This window comes from Hordeum vulgare, chromosome 6H, assembly GCF_904849725.1.
Source record: "Hordeum vulgare subsp. vulgare chromosome 6H, MorexV3_pseudomolecules_assembly, whole genome shotgun sequence".
Classification (NCBI taxonomy): domain Eukaryota; kingdom Viridiplantae; phylum Streptophyta; class Magnoliopsida; order Poales; family Poaceae; genus Hordeum; species Hordeum vulgare.
Genome location: NC_058523.1, coordinates 157,139,295 through 157,166,864, shown reverse-complemented (window position 1 = coordinate 157,166,864; position 27,570 = coordinate 157,139,295). Strand labels below are relative to the sequence as shown.

Below are 27,570 nucleotides of genomic sequence, written 5' to 3'. Positions count from 1 at the left end.
AACCCATCATCTACTTATTACTTCCCAATGACTTCCTCTAGGCCCAAATAATGGTGAAGTGTTATGTAGTCGACATTCACATAACACCACTAGAGGAAATACAACATACATCGCATCAAAATATCGAACGAATACCAAATTCACATGACTACTTATAGCAAGACTTATCCCATGTCCTCAGGAACAAAAGTGACTACTCACAAAGCATAATTATGTTCATGACCAGAGAGTTATTGAATAGCATCAAGGATCTGAACATATAATCTTCCACCGAGTAATCCAACTAGCATCAACTACAAAGAGTAATTAACACTACTAGCAACCTTACAAGTACCAATCGGAGTCGCGAGACGGAGATTGGTTACAAGAGATGAACTAGGGTTTCGAGATGAGATGGTGCTGATGAAGATGTTGATGGTGATGAGTCCCCTCCGATGAGAGGAGTGTTGGTGATGACGATGGCGACGATTTCCCCCTTCGGCAGGGAAGTTTCCCCGGTAGGATGGCCCTGCCGGAGCTCTAGATTGGTTCTCCTCAAGTTCCGCCTCGTGGCGGCGACGATTCCTCCCGAAAGCCTCCTCCTAATTTTTTCTGGAATGAAACCCTCCTTATAGCAAAAGATGGGAGCTAGAGGGGCAATAGGGGGCCCACAGCCACCTAGACGCGGCCAGGGGGTAGGCCGCGCCTGGCAGGCTTGTGGCCTCCTGGTGGCTCCCCTCTCGTACTTCTTCCGCCCAGTATTTTTTACAAAATCCAAAATAATTCCTCGTTGATTTTCATGACTTTTGGAGTTGCGCAGAATAGGTATCTCAAACTTGCTCCTTTTTCACACTAGAATTCTAGTTGTCGGCATTCTCCCTTTTCTTGTAAAACTTATAAAATAAGAGAGAAAAGACATAAGTATTGTACTGTGAAGTGTAATAACAGCCCATAAAGCGATAAATGTCAACATAAAAGCATGATGCAAAATGGACGTATCAACTCCCCCAAGCTTAGACCTCGCTTGTCCTCAAGCGGAAGCCGAGATCAATAAATATGCCCACATGTTTACAGATAGAGGTGTCGATAAAACAAAATACGGACATGCGGGCATCATGATCATAATTAGAACAACAATATCGTCATATAATCTCTTATGCTAAAGTGATAATTCCTTCACAAAGTAAAGTATGGGCCAAGAACCTTATTGAGAATTAACAACCAATAGCCTTTAGTCATTGAAGCAATTGCAATTTATCATAACATCGGAAAGAGTCAAGTAAGAGCTTGTAAAGCAAATCCACATACTCAATCATACTTTCGTCTTCTACAATTGCTACAACTCATGTGGTACTCATGAGTCAAAGTTTCAGTTGGACACAGAGAAAGATAGGGGCTCATAATTTCGTCTCCCAACTACTGACCTCAAGGGTAATGTCAACAATAATAATTCATGGATACTTACTTCCAGGTTGACATATGAATATAGATCTTTCCCTAGCACATGACGTTGGCCAAGATAAAGGCGAAATAAGGAATTGGTGTCGATCACCATGACTCTTTTAAGGATAAAAAGTAAAGGTACAAGATAGGCCATTAACAGAGGGAAGCAGAGGTTGTCATGCGCTTTTGAGGTTTGCATGTGTGACCTCTTAGTGTGAAGGAACGCCACTTTATATTGCCTCCTATGATAAAGAACCTTATTATGCAGTCTGTTGCTTTTATGTCTTCCTCATCACAGGTTCGTACAAAGATTATTTTCCACACACTAATAGATCATACATATTTTAGGGACCAATTTTTATTGCTTGCACCGATGACAACTTACTTGAGGGAACTTATTCAATCCATAGGTAGGTATGGTGGACTCTCATGGCAAAACTGGGTTGAAGGTTTATGGATGCACAAGTAGTATCTCTACTTAGTGCGGAAGTTTTGGCTGATATGAGGTGGAAGCAATCATCACATGTTAAGGGATCTCTAGTCATATAACATGGTTCGGAACCAAGCAAACATAATTCATTATGTTGTCTTCCTTGTCCAACATCTACTTCTAAGCATGTAATAGTTTAATTAGTGTTCACAATCATAGATGGTGTCCAAGATGATATATTTATATGTGAACCTCTTTTTTTTATTACTTCCTATTAATTGCAACAATGACCAAGGTCTACGTTTGTCCACCCATAACAAGTTTCAATCAACATTCTTTTTATATGTGAAGTCATCACTTCCCATAAGATCATTACGTGATCTTTCATGCTTTTGTTCTTTTATTATTCTTTCTTTAGATCATGGCATGAGACAAGGCCCTTAACTAAAACACTCTTTATTATATCAATCACGAGCTCGAATACATTGGGGGTGACACAAAGCAAAACTCAAGCCTAGAACACTAAGAACTTTATTCTACTAGAAAAAGATAAAACCAAAAAGGATCGAACTACGAAAAAGGTAAAGGCAAAAGATGTGATGGTGATACGATACTGGGGCAACTTCCCCAAGCTTGGCACAAGCCAAGAGGAGTGCCCATACCCATGATTAATCGTCTTCCTTCGAAGGTGATGGTGGTGGATTTGTTGCAGAGTTCTTGAACTTGTTTAATTTCCTCTTGAGCACAAAATTTTGCTCCTTCAGATCATTAATTTCCTCTTCAAGCCTCAACACCCTTTGGCATAATTCTTGCTTACTCTCGTGCAAAAGACGAGAAGGGGTAAACAAAATCTTAGGCTTCTTCCTTGAGTCAGGGAGGCTTGACTTCCTGAACTCCACATATGTGTTTCCAGATTGGGGTAAAGGAGACTCCTCTTCATTGGAACTTGTTCCTTCCTTCCCCTTGGGATCATAATCTTCTTCCTCATCAGTGGTCAACCCAAAATGATCCAAGTCCCCATAGACCTTGGAGTTAGCAAGGTAATCGGCCACATAGCTCTCCCCCTCTGAATCTTGAGAAGACATCTTGCTCTAAATCTGCGGCAGAAACAGGCTCGAAATGAAAACAGAGGATCATTGCATGATACGAGGGTCAGACCTTTCGGGAGAATATATAATGATTTTTTCCCGACCAAAAGGAGTACTACGCAACAAAAGGAGTCTGGGAGGCACACGAGGTGCTCACAAGCCCCCCAGGCGCGACCAGGGGGGTAGGCCGCGCCTGGCACGCTTGTCGCCTCCTCGTGCGCTTTCCGGACTACTTTAAATTTTTCTAATTTTCTAAAAATTCCAAAACGGAGAAAAATTGCTACTGGAAAAGTTTTGGAGTCGGTTTACTTACCGAATCACATACCTCTTCGTTTTTGGAGTCTGAAACAGGCTGATAAATATCCCTTATGTACTCCTCCGGAGTTACGATATTGATAATATTGCTTTCAACATTTATGGGAGTACGTGAGATATAATGCTTGATTCTTTGCCCATTTACCACTCTCGGAAAATTACCTTCCGTGTTGTTGATCTTGATGGCACCGGAACGATATATTTCCTCAACAATGTAAGGACCTTCCCATTTAGAGAGAAGCTTGCCTGCAAAAAATCTTAAACGAGAATTGTATAGCAAGACATAATCACCTACATTGAACTCACATTTTTGTATACTTTTATCATGCCACCTCTTAACTTTGTCTTTGAACAACTTGGCATTTTCATATGCCTGAGTTCTCCATTCATCAAGTGAGCTAATATCAAATAACCTCTTCTCACCAGCAAGTTTGAAATCAAAGTTGAGCTCTTTGATTGCCCAATAAGCCTTATGCTCTAACTCAAGAGGTAAATGACATGCTTTACCGTAAACCATTCTGTACGGAGACATGCCCATGGGATTCTTATAAGCAGTTCTATAAGCCCACAGTGCATCATCAAGCTTCTTAGGCCAATTCTTTCTAGACCTATTAACAGTCTTTTGGAGAATTAGTTTAATCTCTCTATTACTTAGCTGTACTTGACCACTCGACTGAGGATGATAGGGAGATGCAATTCTATGGTTGACATCATACTTAGCAAGCGTTTTACGGAAAGCACCATGAATAAAAGGTGAACCACCATCAGTCATTAGATATCTAGGGACTCCAAATCTAGGGAAAATAACTTATTTAAGCATCCTAATAGAGGTGTTGTGATCAGCACTACTAGTTGGGATAGCTTCTACCCACTTAGTAACGTAAACAACAGCAACTAGGATATGAGTATACCCGTTGGACTTTGGAAAAGGTCCCATATAATCAAAACCCCAAACATCGAATGGTTCAATGACAAGTGAATAATTCATAGGCATTTCTAGATGTTTACTAATATTACCTATTCTTTGACATTCATCACAAGACAAGACAAACTTACGGACATCCTTGAAGAGGGTAGACCAATAGAAACCGGTTTGCAATACCTTGTGTGCAGTTCTATCTCCCGCATGGTGTCCTCTGTAAGCCTCGGAGTGACACTTCTGTAGGATCTGTCCCTGTTCATGCTCAAGTACACAACATCTAATGACACCATCTACTCCTTCCTTATAAAGGTGAGGATCATCCCAGAAGTACTGTCTCAAATCAAAGAAGAATTTCTTCTTTTCCTGATATGTGAAACTAGGTGGTATATATTTGGCAACAATATAATTCGCATAATCAGCATACCACGGTGTACTACGTGAAGCATTGACGACATTCACTTGCTCATCAGGAAAGCTATCATCAATAGGTTGTGCGTCATCAAGAACATTCTCCAACCTAGACAAGTTATCTGTTACGGGGTTCTCAGCACCCTTCCTATCAACAACATGCAAATCAAATTCTTGTAGCAAGAGAACCCATCTAATAAGTCTAGGTTTAGCATCTTTCTTTTCCATAAGATACTTAATAGCAGCATGATCAGTGTGAATAGTAACTTTGGAATCAACAATGTAAGACCTGAACTTTTCACATGCAAACACGACTTCTAAAAATTCCTTTTCAGTAGTAGCACAATTTCTTTGGGCACTGTCTAGAGTTTTACTAGCATAATTAATAACATTCAACTTCTTATCAACTCTTTGTCCTAGAACAGCACCAACAACATAATCACTAGCATCACACATGATTTCAAAAGGTAGATTCCAATCAGGTGGTTGAACAATAGGTGCAGTTATCAAGGCCTTCTTAAGTATTTCAAATGCTTCCTAACAATCATCGTCAAAAACACAAGTAATATCCTTTTGCAAGAGACTGGTAAGAGTCCTAGAAATCTTAGAAAAGTCCTTAATGAACCTTCTATAGAAACCATCATGACCAAGGAAACTTCTTATACCTTTAATGTATGTAGGGCATGACATTTTCTTGATCGCATCAACTTTAGCCTTATCGACTTCAATACCTCTTTCAGAAATTTTATGTCCTAAGACGATGCCTTCATTAACCATAAAGTGGCACTTCTCCCAATTCAAGACAAGGTTGGTATCTTTACATCTCTGCAAAACTCGATCAAGGTTGTTGAAGCAATCATCAAAAGAAGACCCATAAACGGAGAAGTCATCCATGAAAACCTCAACAATATTTTCACAAAAATCAGAGAATATAGCCATCATACATCTTTGAAAGGTAGCAGGTGCATTACATAATCCAAAAGGCATACGTCTGTAAGCAAAGGTACCGAAAGGGCAGGTAAAAGTGGTTTTCTCCTGATCAGATTGTGCAACAGGTATTTGGGAGAAACCAGAATAACCATCTAGAAAGCAGAAGTGTGTGTGTTTAGACAGTCTTTCTAGCATTTGGTCAATAAAAGGCAAAGGGTAATGATCTTTCCTAGTGGCTTTATTCAATTTCTTAAAATCAGTCACCGTCCTATAGCTAGTAATAATCCTCTGTGGGATCAATTCATCTTTATCATTAGGGACAACGGTAATACCTCTCTTTTTAGGGACGCTATGCAACGAACTTACCCAATCACTATGAGCAACATGATAGATAATACTTGCTTCCAGGAGCTTTAGTATTTCTTTTCTTACTACCTCTTTCATCTTAGGATTTAATCTCCGTTGATGATCGGCAACTGGTTTGGAATCAGGATCGGTTTTAATTTTATGCTGGCATAGAGTGGGACTAATGCCCTTAAGATCATCAAGAGTATATCCAATAGCAGCACGGTGCTTCCTCAGAGTTTTTAATAACTTCTTTTCTTCATGCTCTGAAAGGCTAGCACTAATTATAACATGATATATCTCTTTTTCATCGAGATAAGCATACTTAAGAGTATCAGGTAACTGCTTAAGCTCAAACACAGGATCACCCTTTGGTGGGGGTGGATCTCCAAGCAGTTCAATAGGCAAATTATTCTTAAGGATAGGTTGTTTTTCAAAGATAACTCTATCTATCTCATTCCTTTCATCCATATGCATATCATTTTCATGCTCAAGCAAGTATTGCTCTAAAGGATCAGTAGGAGGCACAGTAATAGAAGCTAGAGCAATAATTTCATCCTTACTAGATAACTCTTTTTCATGAGGTTGTCTACCAAACTTGGAGAAATTGAACTCATGTGACACACCTTCAAAGCCAACAGTCACAGTTTGCTTCTCACAGTCAATATGAGCATTCACAGTATTGAGGAAAGGTCTACCAAATATGATGGGACAAAAGCTATCTTGCATGGCAGCAAGAATGAGAAAATCGGCAGGATACTTAGTTTTACCACACAAGACTTCAACATCTCTAACAATGCCCAAAGGGCAGATAGTATCTCTATTGGCAAGCTGAATATCGACGTCAATAGGTTCCATCTCGACAGGTGCAATCTCGTCTTTAATTTCATCATATAAAGATTGAGGTATTGAACTAACACTAGCACCCACGTCACATAAACCATGATAACAATGATCTCCTATCTTCGCAGAAACAACATGCATGCCAACAACAGGCCTATGCTTGTCTCTAGCATGAGGTTTAGCAATTCTAGCAGCATCTTCACAGAAGTGAATATCATGGCCATCAACATTGTCGGACAGGAGATCTTTGATAATAGCAATGCTAGGTTCAACTCTAATTTGCTCAGGGGATGTAGGTGTTCTAATGTAACCCCTACGTATCACAGTTGAAGCTTTAGAATGATCCTTTATTCTAACAGGGAAAGGTGGTTTCTCAATGTAAGCACTAGGAACAATGGGATCATTATAAGCAATGACTTTCTCTTCAACTGGGTTGGGTTTAACTACATTGACTTCTAAGGGAGGATGATATTTAAACCACTTCTCTTTAGGGAGATTAATACGAGCAACAAATTATTCACATAATGAAGCTACTATCTCAGAGTCAAGTCCATAGCAGCAAAGTATTTGTTTCAACAAAGGATTTAACGCAATCAAACTTGAGATTCATACCTAACTCCTTACCTTCATCAGAGTTGCGTTTAATTCCTTCCAATAAATTCCATTTGAACTCAATATCTCTCTTCATAAAAGAACCGGTACAAGAAGTGTCAAGCATGGTGCGATTATCATGAGAAAGTCGAGCATAAAAGTTCTGAATGATAATTTCTCTCGAGAGCTCATGGTTGGGGCATGAATATAACATTGACTTAATACTCCCCCAAGATTAACCCCTCTCGCAAGAATCCCCAACTACAAAGAAGAATTAAGACAAAGTCTAACCATAACATTAAACTAGTGGATCCAAATCAGCCCCTTACGAAGCAACGCATAAACTAGGGTTTAAGCTTCTGTCACTCTAGCAACCCATCATCTACTTATTACTTCCCAATGCCTTTCTCTAGGCCCAAATAATGGTGAAGTGTTATGTAGTCGACGTTCACATAACACCACTAGAGGAAAGACAACATACATCGCATCAAAATATCGAACGAATACCAAATTCACATGACTACTTATAGCAAGACTTATCCCATGTCCTCAGGAACAAAAGTGACTACTCACAAAGCATAATTATGTTCATGACTAGAGAGGTATTGAATAGCATCAAGGATCTGAACATATAATCTTCCACCGAGTAGTCCAACTAGCATCAACTACAAAGAGTAATTAACACTACTAGCAACCTTACAAGTACCAACCGGAGTAGCGATACGGAGATTGGTTACAAGAGATGAACTAGGGTTTGGATATGAGATGGTGCTGATGAAGATGTTGATGGTGAGGAGCCCCCTTCGATGAGGGGAGTGTTGGTGATGACGATGGAGACGATTTCCCCCTCCGGGAGGGAAGTTTCCCCAGCAGGACGGCCCTGCCGGAGCTCTAGATTGGTCCTGCTCAAGTTCCGCCTCGTGGCGACGGCGATTCCTCCCGAAAGCCTCATCCTGATTTTTCTGGAACGAAACCCTCCTTATAGCAAAAGATGGGGGCCAGAGGGGCAACAGGGGGCCCACAAGCCACCTAGGCGCGACCAGGGGGTAGGCGGCGCATGGCAGGCTTGTGGCCTCCTGGTGGCTCCCCTCTAGTACTTCTTCCACCCAGTATTTTTTATAAAATCCAAAATAATTCCTCGTTGATTTTCACGGCTTTTGGAGTTGCACAGAATAGGTATCTCAAACTTGCTCCTTTTTCAGACCAGAATTCCAGCTACAAGCATTCTCCCTTTTCATGTAAACCTTATAAAATAAGAGAGAAAAGGCATAAGTATTGTACCGTGAAGTGTAATAACAGCCCATAAAGCGATAAATATCAACATAAAAGCATGATGCAAAATGGACGTATCAAAGCTCAAAAAGGAAACTAAGTGGTTGTGCAAAAGATGTAATCCCACTAGTTATATGGAAGTGACAAAATAGGAGACTCTCTATGATGAATGTGGTGCTACTTTGAAGCACAAGTGTGGAAAGAGATAGTAGCATTGTGCCTTCTCTCTTTCTCTCATTTTTTATTTCTTTTTCTCTTTTTTTACTTTTTTTGGTGGGCTTCTTTGGCCTCTTTTATTTTTTATGGGCTTCGCTGGCCTCTTTTATTTTTTGTAAAGTCCGGAGACTCATCCCAACTTGTGAGGGAATCATAGCTTCCATCATACTTTTCTCATACAGGATTATGCTCTAATAATGCAAAATCATCACACTTTTATTTACTTACAACTCAAAAAAATACAACCCGAAATCTAGAACAAAGTATGACTCTATAAGCAATATGGAAGTGATGGTGCGTGTCAGAAAAACGGGACAGTGGTGTTGAATGGCAATATATCTCGGAATGGCTATGAAAATGCCATAATAGGTAGATATGGTGGCTGTTTTGAGGAAGGTGGGTTTAATGTACCGTCGAAAGTTGCGCGGTACTAGAGAGACTAGCAAAGGTGGAAGGGTGGGAGTGTGTATAATCCATGAACTCACATTAGTCATAAAGAACTCACATACTTATTGCAAAAGCCTATTAGTTATCGAAGCAAAGTATTAGACGCGTGCTCCTAGGGGAAGGGTTGGTAGGAGTTAACCATCGCGCGATCCCGACCTCCACACAAAGGTTAATAATCATTAAACAAATCATGCTCCGACTTCATCACATAACGGTTCACCATACGTGCATGCTACGGGAATCACAAGGTTTAACACAAGTATTTCTTCTAATTCACAATTACTTACTAGCATGACTCTGGTATTACCTTTTTCATATCTCAAAACTATATGCAAGGAATCAAACTTCTCATCATATTCAATGCACTTATTATGAAAGTTTTTATTATATCCCTCTTGGATGCCTATTATATTAGGACTAAATTCATAACCTAAACCAATTAGTATGTTTTTTAAAGAATTCTCAAAATAATATAAGTGAGTTACATGAGTTTAATAATTTCTATAAAACATAGCACCGCCGTGCTCTAAAAGATATAAGTGAAGCACTAGAGCAACATTTCCTAGCTCAAAAGATATAAGTGAAGCACAAAGAGTATTCTAATAAATTCACGATTCAACATGTCTCTCTCTCAAAAGATGTGTGCAACAAGGATGATTGTGGAAAACTAAAAAGTAAATACTCATATCATACAAGATGCTCCAAGCAAAACACATATCATGTGGTAAATAAAAATATAGCCTCAAGTAAATTTACTGATGGATTCTAGACGAAAGAGGGGATGCCTTCCGGGCATCCCCAAGATTAGGCTCTTTGGTATCCTTGAATATGACTTGGGGTGCCTTGGGCATCCCCGGGCTTAGTATCTTACCACTCCTTATTCCATAGTCCATCAAATCTTTACCCAAAACTTGAAAACTTCACAACACAAAACTCAACAAAGAAACTCATGAGATTCGTTAGTATAAGAAAAATAAATCACCACTTTAGGTACTATTGTGAACTCATTATTTATTTATATTGATGTAATATTTACTGTATTACAACTTCTCCATGGTTCATACCCCCCCATACAACCCATAGATTCATGAAAATAAGCAAACAACACAAAGAAAGCAGAATCTGTCAAAAATTGAACAGTCTGTAGCAATCTATTTACTTCGAATACTTATGTAACTCCAAAAATTCTGGAACATTAGGACGATCTGGGAAATTTGTAAACCAATCTTGTGTAGACAATTCAGATCAAAAGCACATTCCAGTGAATTTATAAAATTCCTAGACTGAGAGCAAAAGTTTCTGTTTTCAGCAAAATCCACTCGCAAACACCGTAGACCATCCCAAAGATCTTACTTGGCTCAAACACTAACTAAAACAAGAAAACACAATTATTACAGAGGTAATAATGTGTGCAACACTCAAAAACAAAAGCAAAAACAAAAGCAAACAAATTAAAATTGGGTTGCCTCCCAACAAGCGCTATTGTTTAACGCCCCTAGCTAGGCATAATGCAATAGATCTAGGTATTGTCATCTTTGGTATTGACAATTTTAGTGAGGACCTTCTCAAATCCGGGGGCTCTTTCCTCTTCCCCGGGTTTGTAGGTGAAGAAACCACCTTATTGTCCAAAATATCCAAATGCTTATTGCAAAGGGTAAACAAAGTGTTCAAACGGTTGAGGCTTCCACTGATATGTTTAAGGGGTTCGTGATATTGTTGTAACTAGATTGAGTGCTTGTGTAAGTCACTCAATTTATTGAGAATTTGAACTCCATCTTCCGAAAAGTCAAACCCCCTTTTCTATGAAGGAACCCCCCAAATCCTCTCCAAGACTTCATAAGCAGCGTTTGTATTTAATTCAATAAAATTTCCTTTCGAGGCAAAATCTAAAAGTTCTCTATGATGTAAAGCCAATCCAATGTAACAATTTATGAGCAAAACTCTTGCATCTCCTTTTAGGTTGGAGATACGATTGGATTCCATTAGCCTATACGAGGCATCTTTCAAATTCTCCCTTTGTTTTTGTTTGAAGTATAAAACTTCAAAATCTAGTGACAAAGGGGAAGCGGTAATGCTAGTCATAGAGACAAGAGATCCGAAGGAGAAAGGAAAACGAAAAAGGCGAATAAAAGGGCAAATGTTTTTGGTATTTTATGAAAATATTTTTAGAAGTGGGGGAGAGGAAAAGGAGAGGCAAATAAAGTAAATGCAAGAGATGAGTTTGTGATGGGTACTTGGTAGGCGTGATCTTGCTATGTATCCTCCCCGGCAACGACGCCAAAAATTGGCAAGTTGTCAGGAAAGTTCTTGTCTTGTCTTGCTATGTATCCTCCCTAGCAACAACGCTAGAAATCCTTCTTGCTACTTCTTGATCTTGCGTTGGTTTTCCCTTGGAGAGGAAAGGGTGATGCAGCAAAGTAGATAAGTATTTCCCTCATTTTGTTGAGAACCAAGGTATCAATCGAGTAGGAGGAACAAGCAAGGCCCCAATAGTAGTACCTACACAAATAATCAAACACTTGCACCCAACGCTATAAAGGGATTGTCAATCCCTTCAGAGTTATTTACAAGGATGAGATCTGATAGATATATATATAAAAGATTTCAGAAAAAATTAAATAAATTTTAGCAAAGTATTTTTGGTATTTCTGGTTTATAGATGTGAAAATACAATATGGAAAATAGACCCGGGGGCCATAGGTTTCACTAGAGGCTTCTCTCATAAAGGAAAATAATATGGTGGGTGAATAAATTACTGTCGAGCAATTGATAGAAAAGCGAATAATTATGAAGATATCTAAGGCAATGATTATGCATATAGGAATCACGTCCATCTCAAGTAGACCGAAACGATTCTGCATCTACTACTATTACTCCACACATAGACCGACTCCTGCCTACATCTAGAGTATTAAGTTCACGAAGAACAGAATAACACATTAAGCAAGATGACATGATGTAGAGGGATAAACTCAAGCAATATGACGAAAACCCCACCTTTTTATCCTCGATGGAAATAATACAATACGTGCCTTGCTACCCCTACTATGTCACTGGGTGAGGACATCGCAAGATTGAACCCAAAACTAAGCACTTCTCCCACTGCAAGAACTACAAATCTAGTTGGCCAAACCAAACCAATAATTCGAAGAGTCTTGCAAAGATAAGAAATCATGCATATAAGAATTTAGAAGAGACTCAAATAATATTCATAGATAATCTGAACATAAACTCACAATTCATCGGATCTCGACAAACACACCGCAAAAGTGTATTACATCGGATAGATCTCCATGAAGATCATGAAGAACATGGTATTGAAGATCAAAGAGAGAGAACAAGTCATATAGCTAATAGCTATGGACCCGTAGGTCTGTGGTGAACTACTCATACATCATCGGAGGGGCAATGGAGTTGATGTAGATGCCCTTCGTGATCAATTCTCTCTCCGGCAGATTACCGGAAAAGGCTCCCAGATTGGATCTCACGGGAAGAGAGGCTCCTCGCAGCGTAAAAGTATTTTTGTGGCTCTTTTTGGCGACACGGGAATATTTGGGAATATATAGGCCAAAGAATATGGTTAGGAGGCCTGCAGGGGACCCCCAAGCGAGGGGCGCGGACACCCCCCTAGGGCGCGCCCTACAGGCTTGTGGCCTCCTGGCAGGTGCCCTGCCCCCTACTCCAAGTCTCCTGGGTTTCTTCTGGTCCAAGAAAAATCTTTCCGGAGATTTTGTTCCGTTTGGACTCCGTTTAATGTTCCTTATCCGCAATACTCAAAAACGTGGAAAAAACAGAAACTTGCACTATGCTCTAGATTAATAGGTTAGTCCCAAAAACAATATAAAACAACATATTAATGCATATAAAACATCCAAAACAGATAATATAATAGCATGAAACAATAAAAAATTATAGATACATTGGAGACATATCAGTTTCCATTCAATATAATTATAGCATGGATAATAAACGATTATCTTGAAACAGGAAACATAATAATAACTATTTTATTATTGCCTCTAGGGCATATTTTTAACAGGATTAACATCACATGCAAATCATGAGTGACATGATATGGCCATGAGCTTGTGCTTTTGATCTCCATCTTCAAAGCACCGGCATGATCTCCATTGTCACAGGCGCCACACCATGATCTCCATCATTGTGCTGCCATCGAGGTTGTCGCGCCAACCATGCTTGTACTACTATTGCTACCGTTTAGCTATAAAGTAAAGCATTACCTAGCGCTTAATGAGTGACATGAAGGTCATACAATAATTAGAGACAACCCTATGGCCCCTGTCGGTTGCCGTAGCATCAACATGCAAGTCGATGTTAACTATTACAACATGATCATCTCATACATCAAATATATATCATCATGTCTTTGTCCATATCATATCACAACAGACCCTCAAAAAAAGTTAGATGTCCTCTAATTTGTTGCTACATGGCTGCTATGGGTATCTAGTAAGAACGCTTCTTAGCTACGCAAAAACCACAACGGTGATATGCAAGTTGCTATTTAACCTTCTACAAGGACCACCTCTCTCAAATCCAATTCAACTAAAGTAGGAGAGACAAACGCCCGCCAGCCATCTTTATGCAACAAGTTGCATGTTAGTCGATGGAACCGGTCTCTCGTACGTGGACGAGTAAAGTTGGTCTGGGCCGCTTCATGCATAGTACCGCTAAACCAAGAAAAGACTAAGGAGGGAAGAAATCTGAATATCAACGCCCACAAACTCCTTTGTGTTTTACTCGTGATGTCATCTACGCATTGACCTAGCTCTGATACCGTTGTTGGGGAATGTCGCATGGGAAACACAAATTTTCCTACGCACACCAAGATCAATCTATCGATACTAACATCTACGAGAGGGGGAGTGCATATACATACCCTTGTAGATCAGTAAGCGGAAGAGTATATAACATGGTTGATGTAGTCGAACGTCTTCACGATCCAAATCGCAATTCGTACCGCGATCACATCACGATCCGTCCCGATCTAGTGCCATACGGACGACACCTCCGGATTCTGCACACGTATAACTTGATGACGTTCTCCGCCTCCTTGATGCAGAAAACGGGGACAGAGAGGTTGATGAGTTCTCCGGCAGCGCGACGGCGTGACGGTGGTGGTGGTGTTGCTGTCCCGGCAGGGCTACGCCTAGCGCTACCGAAACCACGAACGGAGGAGAAAACGATCTAGGGAGAGAGAGGGCGCAAAGTGCGTCGTGAGTCCTCTTGGGGTGCCCCTCCCCTCTATATATAGGTGGAGGGGCGTGGGGAACAACCCCTCCAAGCCCTATGGCGCAGCCAAGGGGGGAGGAGGTGGAATCCTAGTTCCCTTCCTTCCATTCCATACAAAGGTGGACTTTCCACCTTTCCCAACTGCATGGGCCTTGAGGGACTTGTGCGCTTGGCCTAATAAGGCCACAATGCCTCCCCTCAACCCATGCAAACCCTTGGTACATGGTAGAACCCTTGGTGGATTTCTGGACTGCTTCGGAAGTTTCCAGAACCTTCTAGAAGCTTCCTGGTACAATACCGGAAAAACCCAAAACTTTTCCGGCAGCCAAAATATGACTTCCCATATACAAGTCTTTACCTCCGGACCATTTCAGATCTCCTGTGATTTCCGGGATCTCATACGGGACTCCGAACAACCTTTAGTCATCAATATACATAACTCAACTATACCGAAATGTCACCGAACCTTAAGTGTGCAGACCCTACGGGTTCGAGAACTATGCAGACATGACCTGAGACACTCTCCGGCCAATAACCAACAGCGGGACCTGAACGCCCATATTGGATCCTACATATTCTACGAAGATCTTTATCGGGCGAACCATGATGTCAAGGATTCAATCAATCCCGTATATTGTTCCCTTTGTCCATCGGTATGTTACTTGCCCGAGATACGATCGTCGGTATCTCCATACCTAGTTCAATATCGTTACCGGCAAGTCTCTTTACTCGTTCCATAATACAAGATCCCGTGAATAACTCCTTAGTCATATTGCTTGCAAGGTCATTGTGATGTTGTATTACCGAGTGGGCCCTAGAGATACCTCTTCGTCATACGGAGTGACAAATCCCATTATCGATTCATGCCAACCCAACAGACACCTTCGAAGATACTTGTAGAGCACCTTTATAGTCACCCAGTTACGTTGTGACATTTTATACACACAAGGCACTCCTCTAGTGCCCGGAAGTTGCATGATCTCATGGTCATAGAAACAGATACTTGACTTGTAGATGAAAGGAGCAATAAACTGACACGATCACATGCTACGTTCATAGTTTGGGTCTTGTCCATCACATCATTCTTCTAATGATGTGATCCCGTTATCAAATGACAACTCATGTCTATGGTCAAGAAACCTTGACCATCTTTGATCAACGAGCTAGTCCTTTAGAGGCTCACTAGGGACACTGTGTTGTCTATGTATCCACACATGCATTTGAGTTTTCAATCAATACAATTATAGCATGGATAATAAACGATTATCATGAACAAGGAAGTATAATAATATTATTACCTCTAGGGCATATTTCCAACACTGCGGGTTGTGTCGGGAAATAACAAAGGGTGTTTTTGCAAATTTCATGTGGTGACAAGTTTTATCGGACGGAGGGAGTATTAGTTTTTGATTAATTTTTTACCACTGTGATAAGCTTCTATGTGGAGTACTTCCTCCGTAAACTAATATAAGAGCGTTTAGATCACAAAGTAGTGATCTAAACGCTCTTATATTAGCTTATAGAGGGAGTATATAATTGGCGGCTGCTACAAATCAACCGGATGATTTCTCCGGCTAGCCAGCCGTTGGATTAGTAAAGGAATGGCCGTTGGATCGTAGGCAACGTCATGGTAACAGCAAGCGCACAACAACTTCACACGCAACGATCCAGTCCTGACAAAAGTTCCAATGCAGCTTCCATGGTACGCCGATGGCTGTCCGGTGGAGCTCAACACAACACCAATGTGTCCGACGAAGCTCCATTGCAACTCCGGTGGAGCTCCAATGCAACATCGTTTGTAGCTTCGTCACGTCATGTGCTGATGCAGTACTCGAGCGACTCTGGTGGAGCTCCATTGCAGCTTTGTAGCCGACGACTTGCAACTCCATTGCAGCTCGGCCGCATGCGCCAAGCGATCCATTGCATCTCCATAGCCGGTGACTTGCATATCCTTTAGCAGCTCCACCGCCAGTGCTGAGTGCTCCATTGCAGATCTGTCGTCGACGCCAAGCGCTCATTGCAGCTTCGACATCGGCTTGGAGCGCTCCATTGCAGATCTGTCGTCGACGCCGCACGCTCATTGCAGCTCCGACAGCGGCTTGGAGCGCTCCATTGCAGCTCTATCATCAGCGGTGAGCGCTCTATTGCAGCTCCGTCGCCGGCGGCGAGTGCTCCATTACAGCTCTGTCACCGGCAGCGAGCCCTCCATTGGAGCTCCGTTGTCGGCGTCGAAAGCTGCTTGCAGCTCCGTCGTCGTCGCTCGAGTAATGCATGGCTAATCTCTTCTCGATGAGATGTAAGAGGAAGAAAGCAGAAGAAACGAGTGGAGGAGGAGCTTCGTTAGAGATAAGATAAGGTTTGGGTGAAGCGATGGGCAGTCTGACACACACACACACACACGTGACACGTGGAGAAGAAGACTTACGAGAGAGAAAGATAAGTCGGATGATTATAAACGTTTTCCTATATAATTTGAAGTCGGGCTTTACCTTAAAATAAACGCGAGAGAAGAGCGCAACTTCCACTGAAATACATGAGTTCTGTGATTATGTCCGACACTCCGAGGCTTCCAGCACAACAGAAGTGAAATCCCATTCTTCTAAAAAATAAGGGAAAACGTTCGGCCGGTCGCATGCGGCCCGCACGGCTGGCTAGCCAGGGCTTGCAACATTTCTTTTGATTTGCTGCAACCACGTTTAAGTTTGCTACAACCGAACTCATTTTGCTACAATTTGTCCATTTAGAAAGTTACATCCACGTTTGGTTGCAACTCGAGTTTGTTGGTTTTTTGCTACAACCGACGTTTGATTTTTGTTACAACCGTGTTAATTTTTACTACAACCGATATCATTTTTTGCTGCAACCGTTCATTAAAAAAGTTACATACACGTTCGTGAGAGTTGCAATCCTAGTTCATCGAATTGTTTTGCTACAACCCACATTTTGTTTTGCTATCACGCATCATCATCATCTTTTTTTTTTTCTACGACCACGTTGATATTTTTTGCTACAATCATATTTTTGTTGTAACCATGGACGAAATTTGCTGCGTCGTGATTTAAATTTACTGCATCGAAGGATTTTTGCTGCATGAGAAATCTACGATGCGGTTCGTGAATCTGACCACTGGCTGCGAGGGCGCGCCGACACCAAGTACTGCCCAGAAACCCAGAAAATAAAGAAGGTGAAATCGAAGCGGGGAAAAGAGGGGTTTGGCCGGGCCGTCTCGTGCCCTCGCGCGCTTCGCCGCGGAGACCCAGCTCCGGCCGGTCGAGCGCCGTACCGCAGAGGAGAAAGCACGCCGCGCAGCCGTGGGGACTGGGTAGGATCGCCGCCGCGGGTCGGGGAGGAGTTCCAGGCCGCCGAGGGGACCCAAATGGTGACACGCTTCGCTCCCCGCGTGGTATCTCCCCGTCTCGGTCGCTCCATGTGGGCCGATGCTGCTCCTCTTCGTCCCGACCCGCACCCACCGCCCTTCTTGTCCGTGCCGCCGCTGCAAGACCTCAACGCCCGGCTGAAGCGCCTGGTCCAGTCGGGCCGGCTACCCGACGCGCAGGCCCTGTTCGACGGGGCGCCGCACCGCGACGAGGCCTCCTACTCCGCCCTCCTCGCGGGCCATGCGGCGGCGGGGGATGTCTCCGGCGCCATGGCGCTCTTCTCCCGCCTCCGCGCATCCTCGCTCCCGGCCGCTGATCCCTTCGTGCTCAGCCTCGCGTTCAAGGCCTGCGCCGCGGCCGCCGACGCCAGCCATGCCGCGTCACTGCACGCCTTCGCTGTCAGGTCCTCGGCCGTCTCCTCCGTCTTCGTCGCCACCGCGCTGGCCGACGCCTATGCCAAGGCCGGCTGCCTCGCGCTGGCGCTCAGGGTGTTCGACGAAATGCCGCTCAAGAACGTGGTCTCCTGGACCACGCTCGTCTCCGCGCTGGCCCGGGCCGGCCGCCGCCACGACGCGGTCCGCCGCTTCGCGGAGATGCGCGCCTCTGGCATGCCCTGTGACTCGCATGCCTTCGCGGCCGCGCTCACCGCGTGCGCCGACACCGGTCTGCTGTCGCGCGGACGTGAGGTGCACGCACTCTGCGCCAAGCTCGGCTTCGACGCCACACCCTACGTCGCCAACACACTCGCCACGCTGTACGCGCGCTGCGGGGACGTCCACCGCGCACTGGCTGCGGTCAGCCGCATGGGCTCGCGAGACGTTGCCGCGTGGACGACGGTGATATCCTCCTATGCGCAGACTGGTTGTGCCAAGGAAGCCATCCTGGCATTCGTCGCGATGCTTAGGGACGGGGCATCAAATGCGGCAAGGCCCAACGAATACACATACGCTGCAGTTATTGCTGCGTGTGCAAATATTTCATGTGTCTACCTTGGAGAGCAGTTGCACGCACAAGCTGCACAAAGAGGGTTCGCCAGTGCCCGCTCGGTGGCCAATTCACTCGTCACACTCTACGCACGCGCCGCCGGTCGTCTGTCAGCAGCAGATGCCGTGTTCCGGGAAAGTGCTGCCAAGGATGTTGTCTCTTGGAGTGCAATCATATCAGGCTATGCGCAGGAAGGGCTTGCCGGGGAGGCTTTTGCCCTGTTTACTGAAATGCGGCGGCACCATTTTTCTCGTCCCAATGAGTTTACTCTTGCCAGTCTCCTCAGTGTGTGTGCAACTGCTGCGACACTGGACGCTGGTCGCCAGCTCCATGCACTTGCTGTCGCTGCTGGACTTGAACACCATGCCATGGTCAGGAGTGCACTCATTGACATGTATGGGAAGAGTGGCAACATGTCAGACGCTGATGTAGTATTTTCCAATCGCACGAAAGATGATGTTATTTCATGGACCGCGATGATCGTCGGGAATGCTGAGCATGGCCACAGTGGAAGGGCACTTCAATTGTTTGAGGAAATGTGCCGTGTTGGGCTAAAGCCGGACCATGTTGCGTTCATAGGTGTGCTCAGTGCTTGCTGTCATGCGGGGGCAGTTGAGCTTGGATTGAGGTACCTCAATGTGATGAGCAAAAGCTATGGACTGGAGCCGGCAAAGGAGCACTATGGCTGTGTCGTGGATTTGTTGGGCAGAGCTGGTAGAATAGACGAGGCTGAGGAGTTGATCGCTGGTATGGCAGCTAATGAAAGAGATGGCGTTGTTTGGACATCTTTGCTTAGGGCATGTGCAGCTCGGGGGGAAGAGCAAACCGGAAAGAAAGCTGCAGAGAGGGCAATGGAAGCAGAGCCATGGGGTGCAGGAGCACATGTGGCAATGGCGAATCTATACGCCAGCAAGGGACAATGGTCTGAGGCAGCACAAGAGAGACATATGATGAAGCAGAAAGGGGTTGTGAAAGGAGTAGGGTGGTCATCAGTCACAGTTGGAGGGGAGGAGAGAGGAGTTGGGGTGTTTGTTGCAGGTGACCGTACACATCCCCAAGACAATGTGATCTATGAGATGCTTGACTTGATTTACTATGGAGTTGGAATGGCTCGGTATGTACCCGATCAGATGAATTTAGCATCTGAGGTAGAGCTAATGGTTGACACTTACAGTAGTAGTTAACTGAGTAATTTCAGAAGGAGATTGGCTTGAAAAATAATAATACAGAAGTCCTTGGCACGATGAGCACTAATGCGGCCATGTGATTTAGAAGTTCTGCTGCTGTGCTGAAGTACTGATTTAATAGTAGTTCTTCGGTATTACCACTGGGGCTTTGATCTTGGTACGCTTTTGGTAAGATGGTTGATTGCCTGCAGCATATATGTATGAGGCAAGAGTTCTCTGTTGAAGCTTTAGCGCTCAGGCTGGTGCCAAAAGTAGCAGTTCTGCGTCTACCACAGATCAGAGCAACAAAAGTTCTGATATCTGCATCAGAATTGCATTGAAGATCACTCCTTGCTCTATGAACTAATACATGTTTGTGACGTTGCACAAGACTTGGACCAGACAATGATGTGACGGGGGGTTGATGTTTTTTCTCTCTCTTAAGAAGTGTGTGCCTCACTGATCCCCTTGTTTTGAAGGAAGCCAGGCCACATTAGATATATCAGCATTCTTTCCAGCAACATTGCTGCACCGGTGGCACCCGAAATCGTGTCAACTTGTATATCATACTAAGGGCCTGTTCGGATGTCCACCGGCTTCGCGGATCTGCGGAGCATCTAATTTCCAGCTCCACTAATTTACACTGTAGCTCCGCCAGCTCCTCAGACAGAACCTGGAGCGGAGGGACTGCGAACACCTCCTAATTGGTAAGTATCTTGATTCTTGACCAATATATGGATAGCTAGGCGATGATTCAGCTGAAGCTGTGTCGACATCATCCTGGTCGATAATTTTGGGTCCAGGTTTGCAGAGCTGATGCCCAGTCATTTTGAGACAATTGCTACTCCCTCCGTTTTGAATTATAAGATGTTCTAAATTTTTCTGTATCGGATGTATATAGACGTGTTTTAGTGTGTTTGTTCACTCATTTTAGTCCGTATGTAGTCCATATTGAAATATCCAAAACATCTTATAAAATGGAGGTAGTACTTGCATACCCGCCAAGTACTCTAATCTTGGACTTGGTCATTGTCAGAGTCACTAGGACGCCACCACAAATATGATAAAAACAGGACAACTATCAGTAAGCATCTAAGTTCGAGCTAACAACATCTATAAAATTAGAACTGTTGTGCACATGTGCTGATGCGCATACAGAGTTAAAGAAATAAAAAAATGAATATAATTGAATAAGTTTCAGTTTAGTTAGAATGTACTTACAAATCAAAGGAGATAGAAAAAAAATATACATCTATGCATGGAATATAGGTTATCATCTGAAAGGAGTCATCGCAAAGACAATTAAGGATGGCAGAATTCTTGGCATCCCATTTTCTAAAGCATTTTATAAGCTTTTCCTAGGACAGGTATTTTGGACCCTACATTCTTGAAATATAGATCGTGTTTTTAGAAAATCAGGAGGGTAGAACCCCCCTGGTCCCATCTTTATAGAATGAAACCAGGTAACTACCAGCCAAACACGCACGCATAGCACGTCCAAGCAGTGGCGTAGCTAGGCCCCAGGATACCAGGGCAGTGGCCCGGGGCGCAGCACCTTGTTTCTTCGTGTCCTGTAGCAATAGTAACACAGTTTACTACTGTTTGCCACTGTAGCAAGGAGATTGGCCTGGGGCGTGTCTCTGATGTAGCTACGCCACTGCGTCCAAGAGACACCAGAAAGAGAAAAAGGTACATGAGCTCGAAAGTGCATTTCTGCTCCCGAGCTCATTTGAGCTCGGGTGAACAGTAAAATCGAAAAAAAATCTAAAAATGTTTAAAAAATTCTGGAATTTTTTTGAGACCAACTTTGACAAAATTTCTAAATGCATGCAAAAATTTGGCATGAACTAACATTTTTACAAGGCGTGGCAAAATAAACAAAATGGATACTCTGAAAATGCGCATTTTCAGAGTGTCTATTTTGTTTATTTTTCCACGCCTTGTAGAAATGTTAGTTCATGCCAAATTTTTGCATGCACTTAGAACTTTTGTCAAAGTTGGTCTCAAAAAAATTTCAGAATTTTTTGAACATTTTTTGAATTTTTTCCGATTTTACTGTTCACCCGAGCTCAAACGAGCTCGGGAGCAGATACTCCACGTCTGCATGAGCTGCAGATCGCTGCTGCTCACGGTAGCCGCACAACTGTTATTACAAACTAGGTAAACAAGGAAACAGGGGCCACTACTTATCTCTTATCTCCACAGAGCAGAAGGATTTCTCTTCTCTTCTACTGGTCCCCTCGATCAGCAGCATTGTTGGGAGATATCCTGGTCCTCATGACCGGCGCTTCAGGTCAACAGGGGAGGTCCAGCGGTGTGGAGGGGCTTAGGACGCCCTGAAGCGAGCCTTGGTACCTTTCAGAGATGGTTTTGTGGTCAGATTCATCTTGGATTGCAGCACTTGACTAAAAACACCTTCAGTGTTCTTGTCATATGCATTCACCCCACAACAATCTGGAGGGGGGCCTTGGGGAAGCAGGAGATCTCCTCTCGGAAGTTTTCCGCTTTCATATGGTGATCCTCTTTGAAGAGAATCACCCATTTTCTCAGTGTCCTCAGGATCCTCATCCACACCTGTTTGATATGAAGCCAAAGTATATTATCAAATATGAAAATATTTCTAAATTTCCACATGTTCCAAAGCACGCAAGCACATATGGAGTTCAGAGCCCTATGCTTGTTATTAGCCGGCCAAAATTTAGGAATGGAAAGGTAATCTTCTCCCTGTGTAAGACTAAAGAATTCAGAAACCAAATTCCAAATTTGTTTGGCTACAACACATACTCAAAGAACAAGTGGTTGATATTTTCTGTTTCATTACAGAAGACACATTCAGGGTTTTTTACAATCCCCCTTTTAGCTAGATTATCTTTAGTTATTATTTTATTACGAGATAACAACCATAAAAACATTTACACCCTAGGGGGAATGACAATGTTCCAAATGGAAGGAATATACACAGGTTGCATCCCCCTAAAGTTGATTATACTATAGAGGGAACTGGTGATATGTTCTCCTTTGTATTCATGTTGCCATCTCAAAGAATCACCCTCTCCAGAGAAGGATGTCCCTTTGATGATCTGTTCCAATTCATACCAGCTTTCCATTATAGTTGGAGAAAAGGTCCTCCGAAAGGTTAGTTTGATGGTATGGCCATCCCACACCTCAGCTAGAGTGGCACATTGTTGTTGGCATATAGTGTACATGGGCCAGTATTGGGCTGAAAGAGGGGATGTCCCAAACTAGATGTCTTTCCAGAATCTGATCTTGGTGCCATCACCCACTACCCATCTATAGCCAAACTTAAGGGCTATATTCGGAGTTAAGAGAACAATGAACAGAAGGCAGCCCACATGACCCCCTGCCAGAATCTGGAGGGGTGTTGGCATTACTAGCAAATATATTTGGAGAATTCTTAATATAGTTTTTATCTACAATATCTCTCCACTGTTTCCCTTCATCTTTGATGTATCTCTTCACCTAGTTCCCCAAGAGACATAGATTCACATCCTTAATATTATGAACTCCTAGGCCCCCATACTCTTTTTTCATGCAGACTAGGTGCCAATTGGCCAGGTGAAGCTTCCTATTACCGTCAAAGTCACTCCAAAGGCAGTGAGCTAGTTGTCTATTTAATAAGTCTAGAGCCCATTTGGGGAATTTGAATAAGGATAACAAATAAACTGGGATGCTAGATAGGCAAGCTTTAATCAAGGTCAACCTTGCTGAGTAAGAGAGAAGTTTTCCTCTCCAACCTGCAATTCTTTTAAGAATTTTGTCAATAAGAGGTTGGATCTCCTCCCTTCTCAGCTTATGATACCTAGGTATTTAATGGGAAAAACACCAACAGTGCATCCCAATATATCAGTAATTTTTCCTGTGTTGTCAGGAGGCACTTCAATGGGGATCAATTCGCTTTTGGTATAATTAATCTTCATACCAGAAACATTCTCAAAGCAAGTCAGAATCATCTTCATGTTAACTGCCTTCTGTTCATTGTTCTCTAGAAATAAGATGGTGTCATCTGCATATTGTAAGCAGATTACACCTCCAGGGATCAGATCAGAGCATAGGCCACTAATCATCCCCTGGGAAGAAGCTTTATAGAGCATTCTAGTCAAGACATCTACCACTAAGTTAAAGAGAAGGGGGGGATATTGGGTCCCCTTGTCTCAGACCTTTACTGGTAGTGAAGAAGTTCCCCTCCACCCCATTAATCTTTACTCCCACAGACCCCAAGGGGGTAATTTGTTTAATCCATTTTAGCCATAATGGACCAAAACCTCGTTTCTCTAGGAGGTCTAGTAGGAAATCTAAATCAACCTTGTGAAATGCTTTCTCATAATCTAGTTTCAAGACCATCCCTAGGTTTCCAGAGTGGTATGTGGAGTGCAGCACGTCATGGGCTGTGTCCACAATCTCAAGGATGTATCTCCCTTTGATGAAAGCCGTTTGATTACTACAAGTCAAGATGTTCATCAAAATGGCCAGCCTCTTAGTCAGGACTTTAGTGAGAACTTTAAAGATGCAGTTGAGAAGGCTGATAGGCCTGAATTTTCTCATATTAGTTGCATCTTTTTCTTTGGGGATAAGAGTTATAATAGCAAAGTTAACTCTCTCTCTCTCTATAAATTTTATCTACCACCGGTGGTAGTTACCACCACTTGCGTTTTGTATGTTGTATGTAGTATCTATCAAATCGGAGAGTATGTACGCGTAGTATGTAGTATATAATAATGTTTAGATAGTATATATACTATTTTTTTGGTATTATGTATCATATTTTGTGTATGTTCTTTTTTACGTACAAAAATATATGTATTTCACAAATATAATAAAAACTATGGGCTAACTTGTAATTTTTTCATGTAACTCATTTTGAAAAATCTTATATATAATATGTAAACATAATAAAAATGATAAATTAATATATACTATCGCATGATAGTATATGGAACATGTGGGGTAACTACCCCTGGGTGGTAGGATGTATTTTTCCTATATATATATATATATAAAAGAAGCTCCATCCACAAAAATGTGGAAATTTGTGGAAATCATCAAACATAGCCATGATGTCTTTTCTGACAATTTCCCAAAAATATTGCAGGAAGAGGAATGAGAGCCCATCAGGCCCAGGAGCTCCGTCCACATAAGACCCAAATACCGTTTCTTTCACCTCGTCTTCTGAGAAAGGTTTTTGTAAGGAAGCATTATCACTATTGGTAACTTCTTCTCAACTTACCAGCTAAAGTAAAACCTGATTTAACATCTTTTTTAAAAAGGCTTTTGTAATAGGAAGAGGCAATGTCAAGCATCCAAAAATATATATCGTGTTTATTACGCTTTCTACTTTTGTTAGTCAATCTAATAACCTTTTCTTGTCATGAGCTTAATATAAACGGTATCAATTCATTTGATACTGAACTTTGAACGATCCTCGTGGAATTCAAAGCACTTGTCAAAAGAAATAATCAGAATCATGTTGGACGGGGGATTTTTTTTATTTTATTTATAGAAAAGAAGGATTACCGTCGGTCTCTGCATCTGGACGATGCATTGCAGCCATTTTATTAATTATTCACAAAGACCTTACAAGTAGTACATCAGTTTGTCCGAAGCCACCATCTTAGCAACAACTATCGCTACTCCTAACCACTTGATGAAGGGGTGCCGATAGTCCGAGCCTAATACCAAACAGATATCGCACGAAAGCCTGACATTTAAAGCCGGAGGCCCCAACCGAGCCACATACTGGGTTTAGGGTACAAACCGGTCCGACGCACTCTCATGTGTCGTCGTCGCCATCTTTCACCAATCTGTCTTCAGAGAAGAAACTAACACACTGACTTGCTAGACCCCTCTACCATCGACGCCACCATGACACCAGAGAGCTTTCACCTCCTGGACGAATCCATCTCCACGCATCAGACACCGAGTCTCCGCTGCGCCACGCTGCCGAGATCCACCGCCATCAATGAGTAAGATGAAGCGCCGCTTCACCAAAAAAGCCGTCCACTGTTCCCTCAAGCCCGTGTACACCTCCAAGAATGACATCCCCAAGAGGAAAACGACACCTGCGCCGCCGTCATCCGATCTACTGATCTAGGATTTCCCCCGGAGGTAGCAGATAGAGGTCTTGAGCTTCTCCACGGCGATGCCCCAAGAAGGTGATGACATAGAAGAGTGCCGCCATCGCCGGACTTAGCAACAAGCCAAGAACAAGGATTTCTCCTGGATCTGCTCGACGAATCTCCGTCTCACATCGTGCACACAGGCGACCACCGATCTCTGCCACCGCAGAGCAAGCTAGCCACTCAGACCAGATCAGATCTGACCAAAGGGCCAACTACGCCTGCAGTTGACCAGCCAACCAAGTCCCTCCATACCGTCGCTGATCCGAGGAGACGCAGCGCCACGGCCCGATGCAGCAGCTGCATCTGCCGCCGTTCGCCGCCGGGATCGAACCACCGCCGCGCCAGGAGCGAGCCACTCGGATCTGGGGACGCACATCCGCGTGCGAGAAGGAGAGGCTCCTCCGCCACCGCCGTCATCCGTCCGGGCTTAGCCCGGCGGTTTCCTCCAGCGGCGGCGGAGGGGAGGGGTGGGATGGGGAGAAACCAGTGGCTAGGGTTGGAGCCCCTCGGCGCCCGCGCGGGGGGTAGGGGAGGGGAGCGTCCAGCTGTTGGACGGGAATACCAGGGCACATCTGATATGTCTCCAGTGAGGTTGTGAAATTGAGGATCTTGATATAGACTTCCCTGTCCCAGGGTATACAGATTATGTGCTTTCTTCAGATAATGTAACTGCTCAACGTAAGAGACACTTACTACCTGGGTAACAGTTCGTGTTTTATTTCAGGACGCCTGCTAAGCTATGCTGGTTCGAGAGGTTCGACCGGAATGCAATGTTTATTGGATTCAGGAGGGGATCTGCGGGCGTAGTTTACCAGCCTACGAATGCACCCCTTCTTGACCGTGTCGTTGATCCACACCTTACTTCCTCGCCACTTCTCGTGTTGACGTCTCCCCTCTCTCTCGCTCGCTCGTCCGTTGCCTTGTATTCGGTGCATTTGACGATTCGGGAGCAAGACGCGACCGTTAGCAGTCGACGGATCGCTTTGCGGTTTGTTTAACTGTTTGGTTGACTCCGCAAGCTGGGCCTGGCATCGACAGTGATTATCCGTCAAACATTGTTTTACGCTCCGAGAAAAGTACGCGTCCTTCACTTCTTCTGTTAAGCGCGCAGTTGCATTTCTGCTTATATGCTTATGGCGGACTGAAGCTTTGTTTATGTAGTTTGGCAGCTACGCTTCATTCCATACAAATAATTTCCTAAGAGCATCTACAACCGGAACTTAAAAATTCGACCCCTCAAACGTTCGCAGAGGTCCACGGTCATTAATTAGACTTGTCTCGGCATTTCTCATGTTCTTTCTTATATGTTCGTTTATTTACACATGATTGATGGAGAGAAAAAAAAAAAAGAAAATAATGAATGAAAAAAAAGTGGTTCGGGATAGGATCGCGGGGTTCACGAGTCTTCATACCGTCCTCACATT

At 43.3% G+C, this 27,570-nt stretch overlaps 1 protein-coding gene across 3 annotated transcripts; it reads left to right on the top strand.

Annotated features, from left to right (window-relative positions):
• Window positions 1-17,586: 17,586 nt before the first annotated feature.
• LOC123403472 (putative pentatricopeptide repeat-containing protein At3g47840) lies at window positions 17,587-27,249 on the top strand. 3 transcript variants are annotated; one of them, XM_045097410.1, is made up of 3 exons: window positions 17,587-20,716; window positions 25,120-25,234; window positions 26,871-27,249. In XM_045097410.1, exon 1 carries the CDS (start codon window positions 17,859-17,861, stop codon window positions 20,025-20,027), a length of 2,169 nt encoding a protein of 722 aa, XP_044953345.1. In that variant the 5' UTR covers window positions 17,587-17,858; the 3' UTR covers window positions 20,028-20,716; window positions 25,120-25,234; window positions 26,871-27,249. The 3 variants fall into 3 exon arrangements, with proteins under 3 accessions (XP_044953345.1, XP_044953346.1, XP_044953344.1); XM_045097411.1 differs by lacking the exon at window positions 26,871-27,249 and adding an exon at window positions 21,624-21,698 and having other exon boundaries at window positions 25,120-25,446; XM_045097409.1 differs by lacking the exon at window positions 26,871-27,249 and having other exon boundaries at window positions 25,120-25,446.
• Window positions 27,250-27,570: the final 321 nt, after the last annotated feature.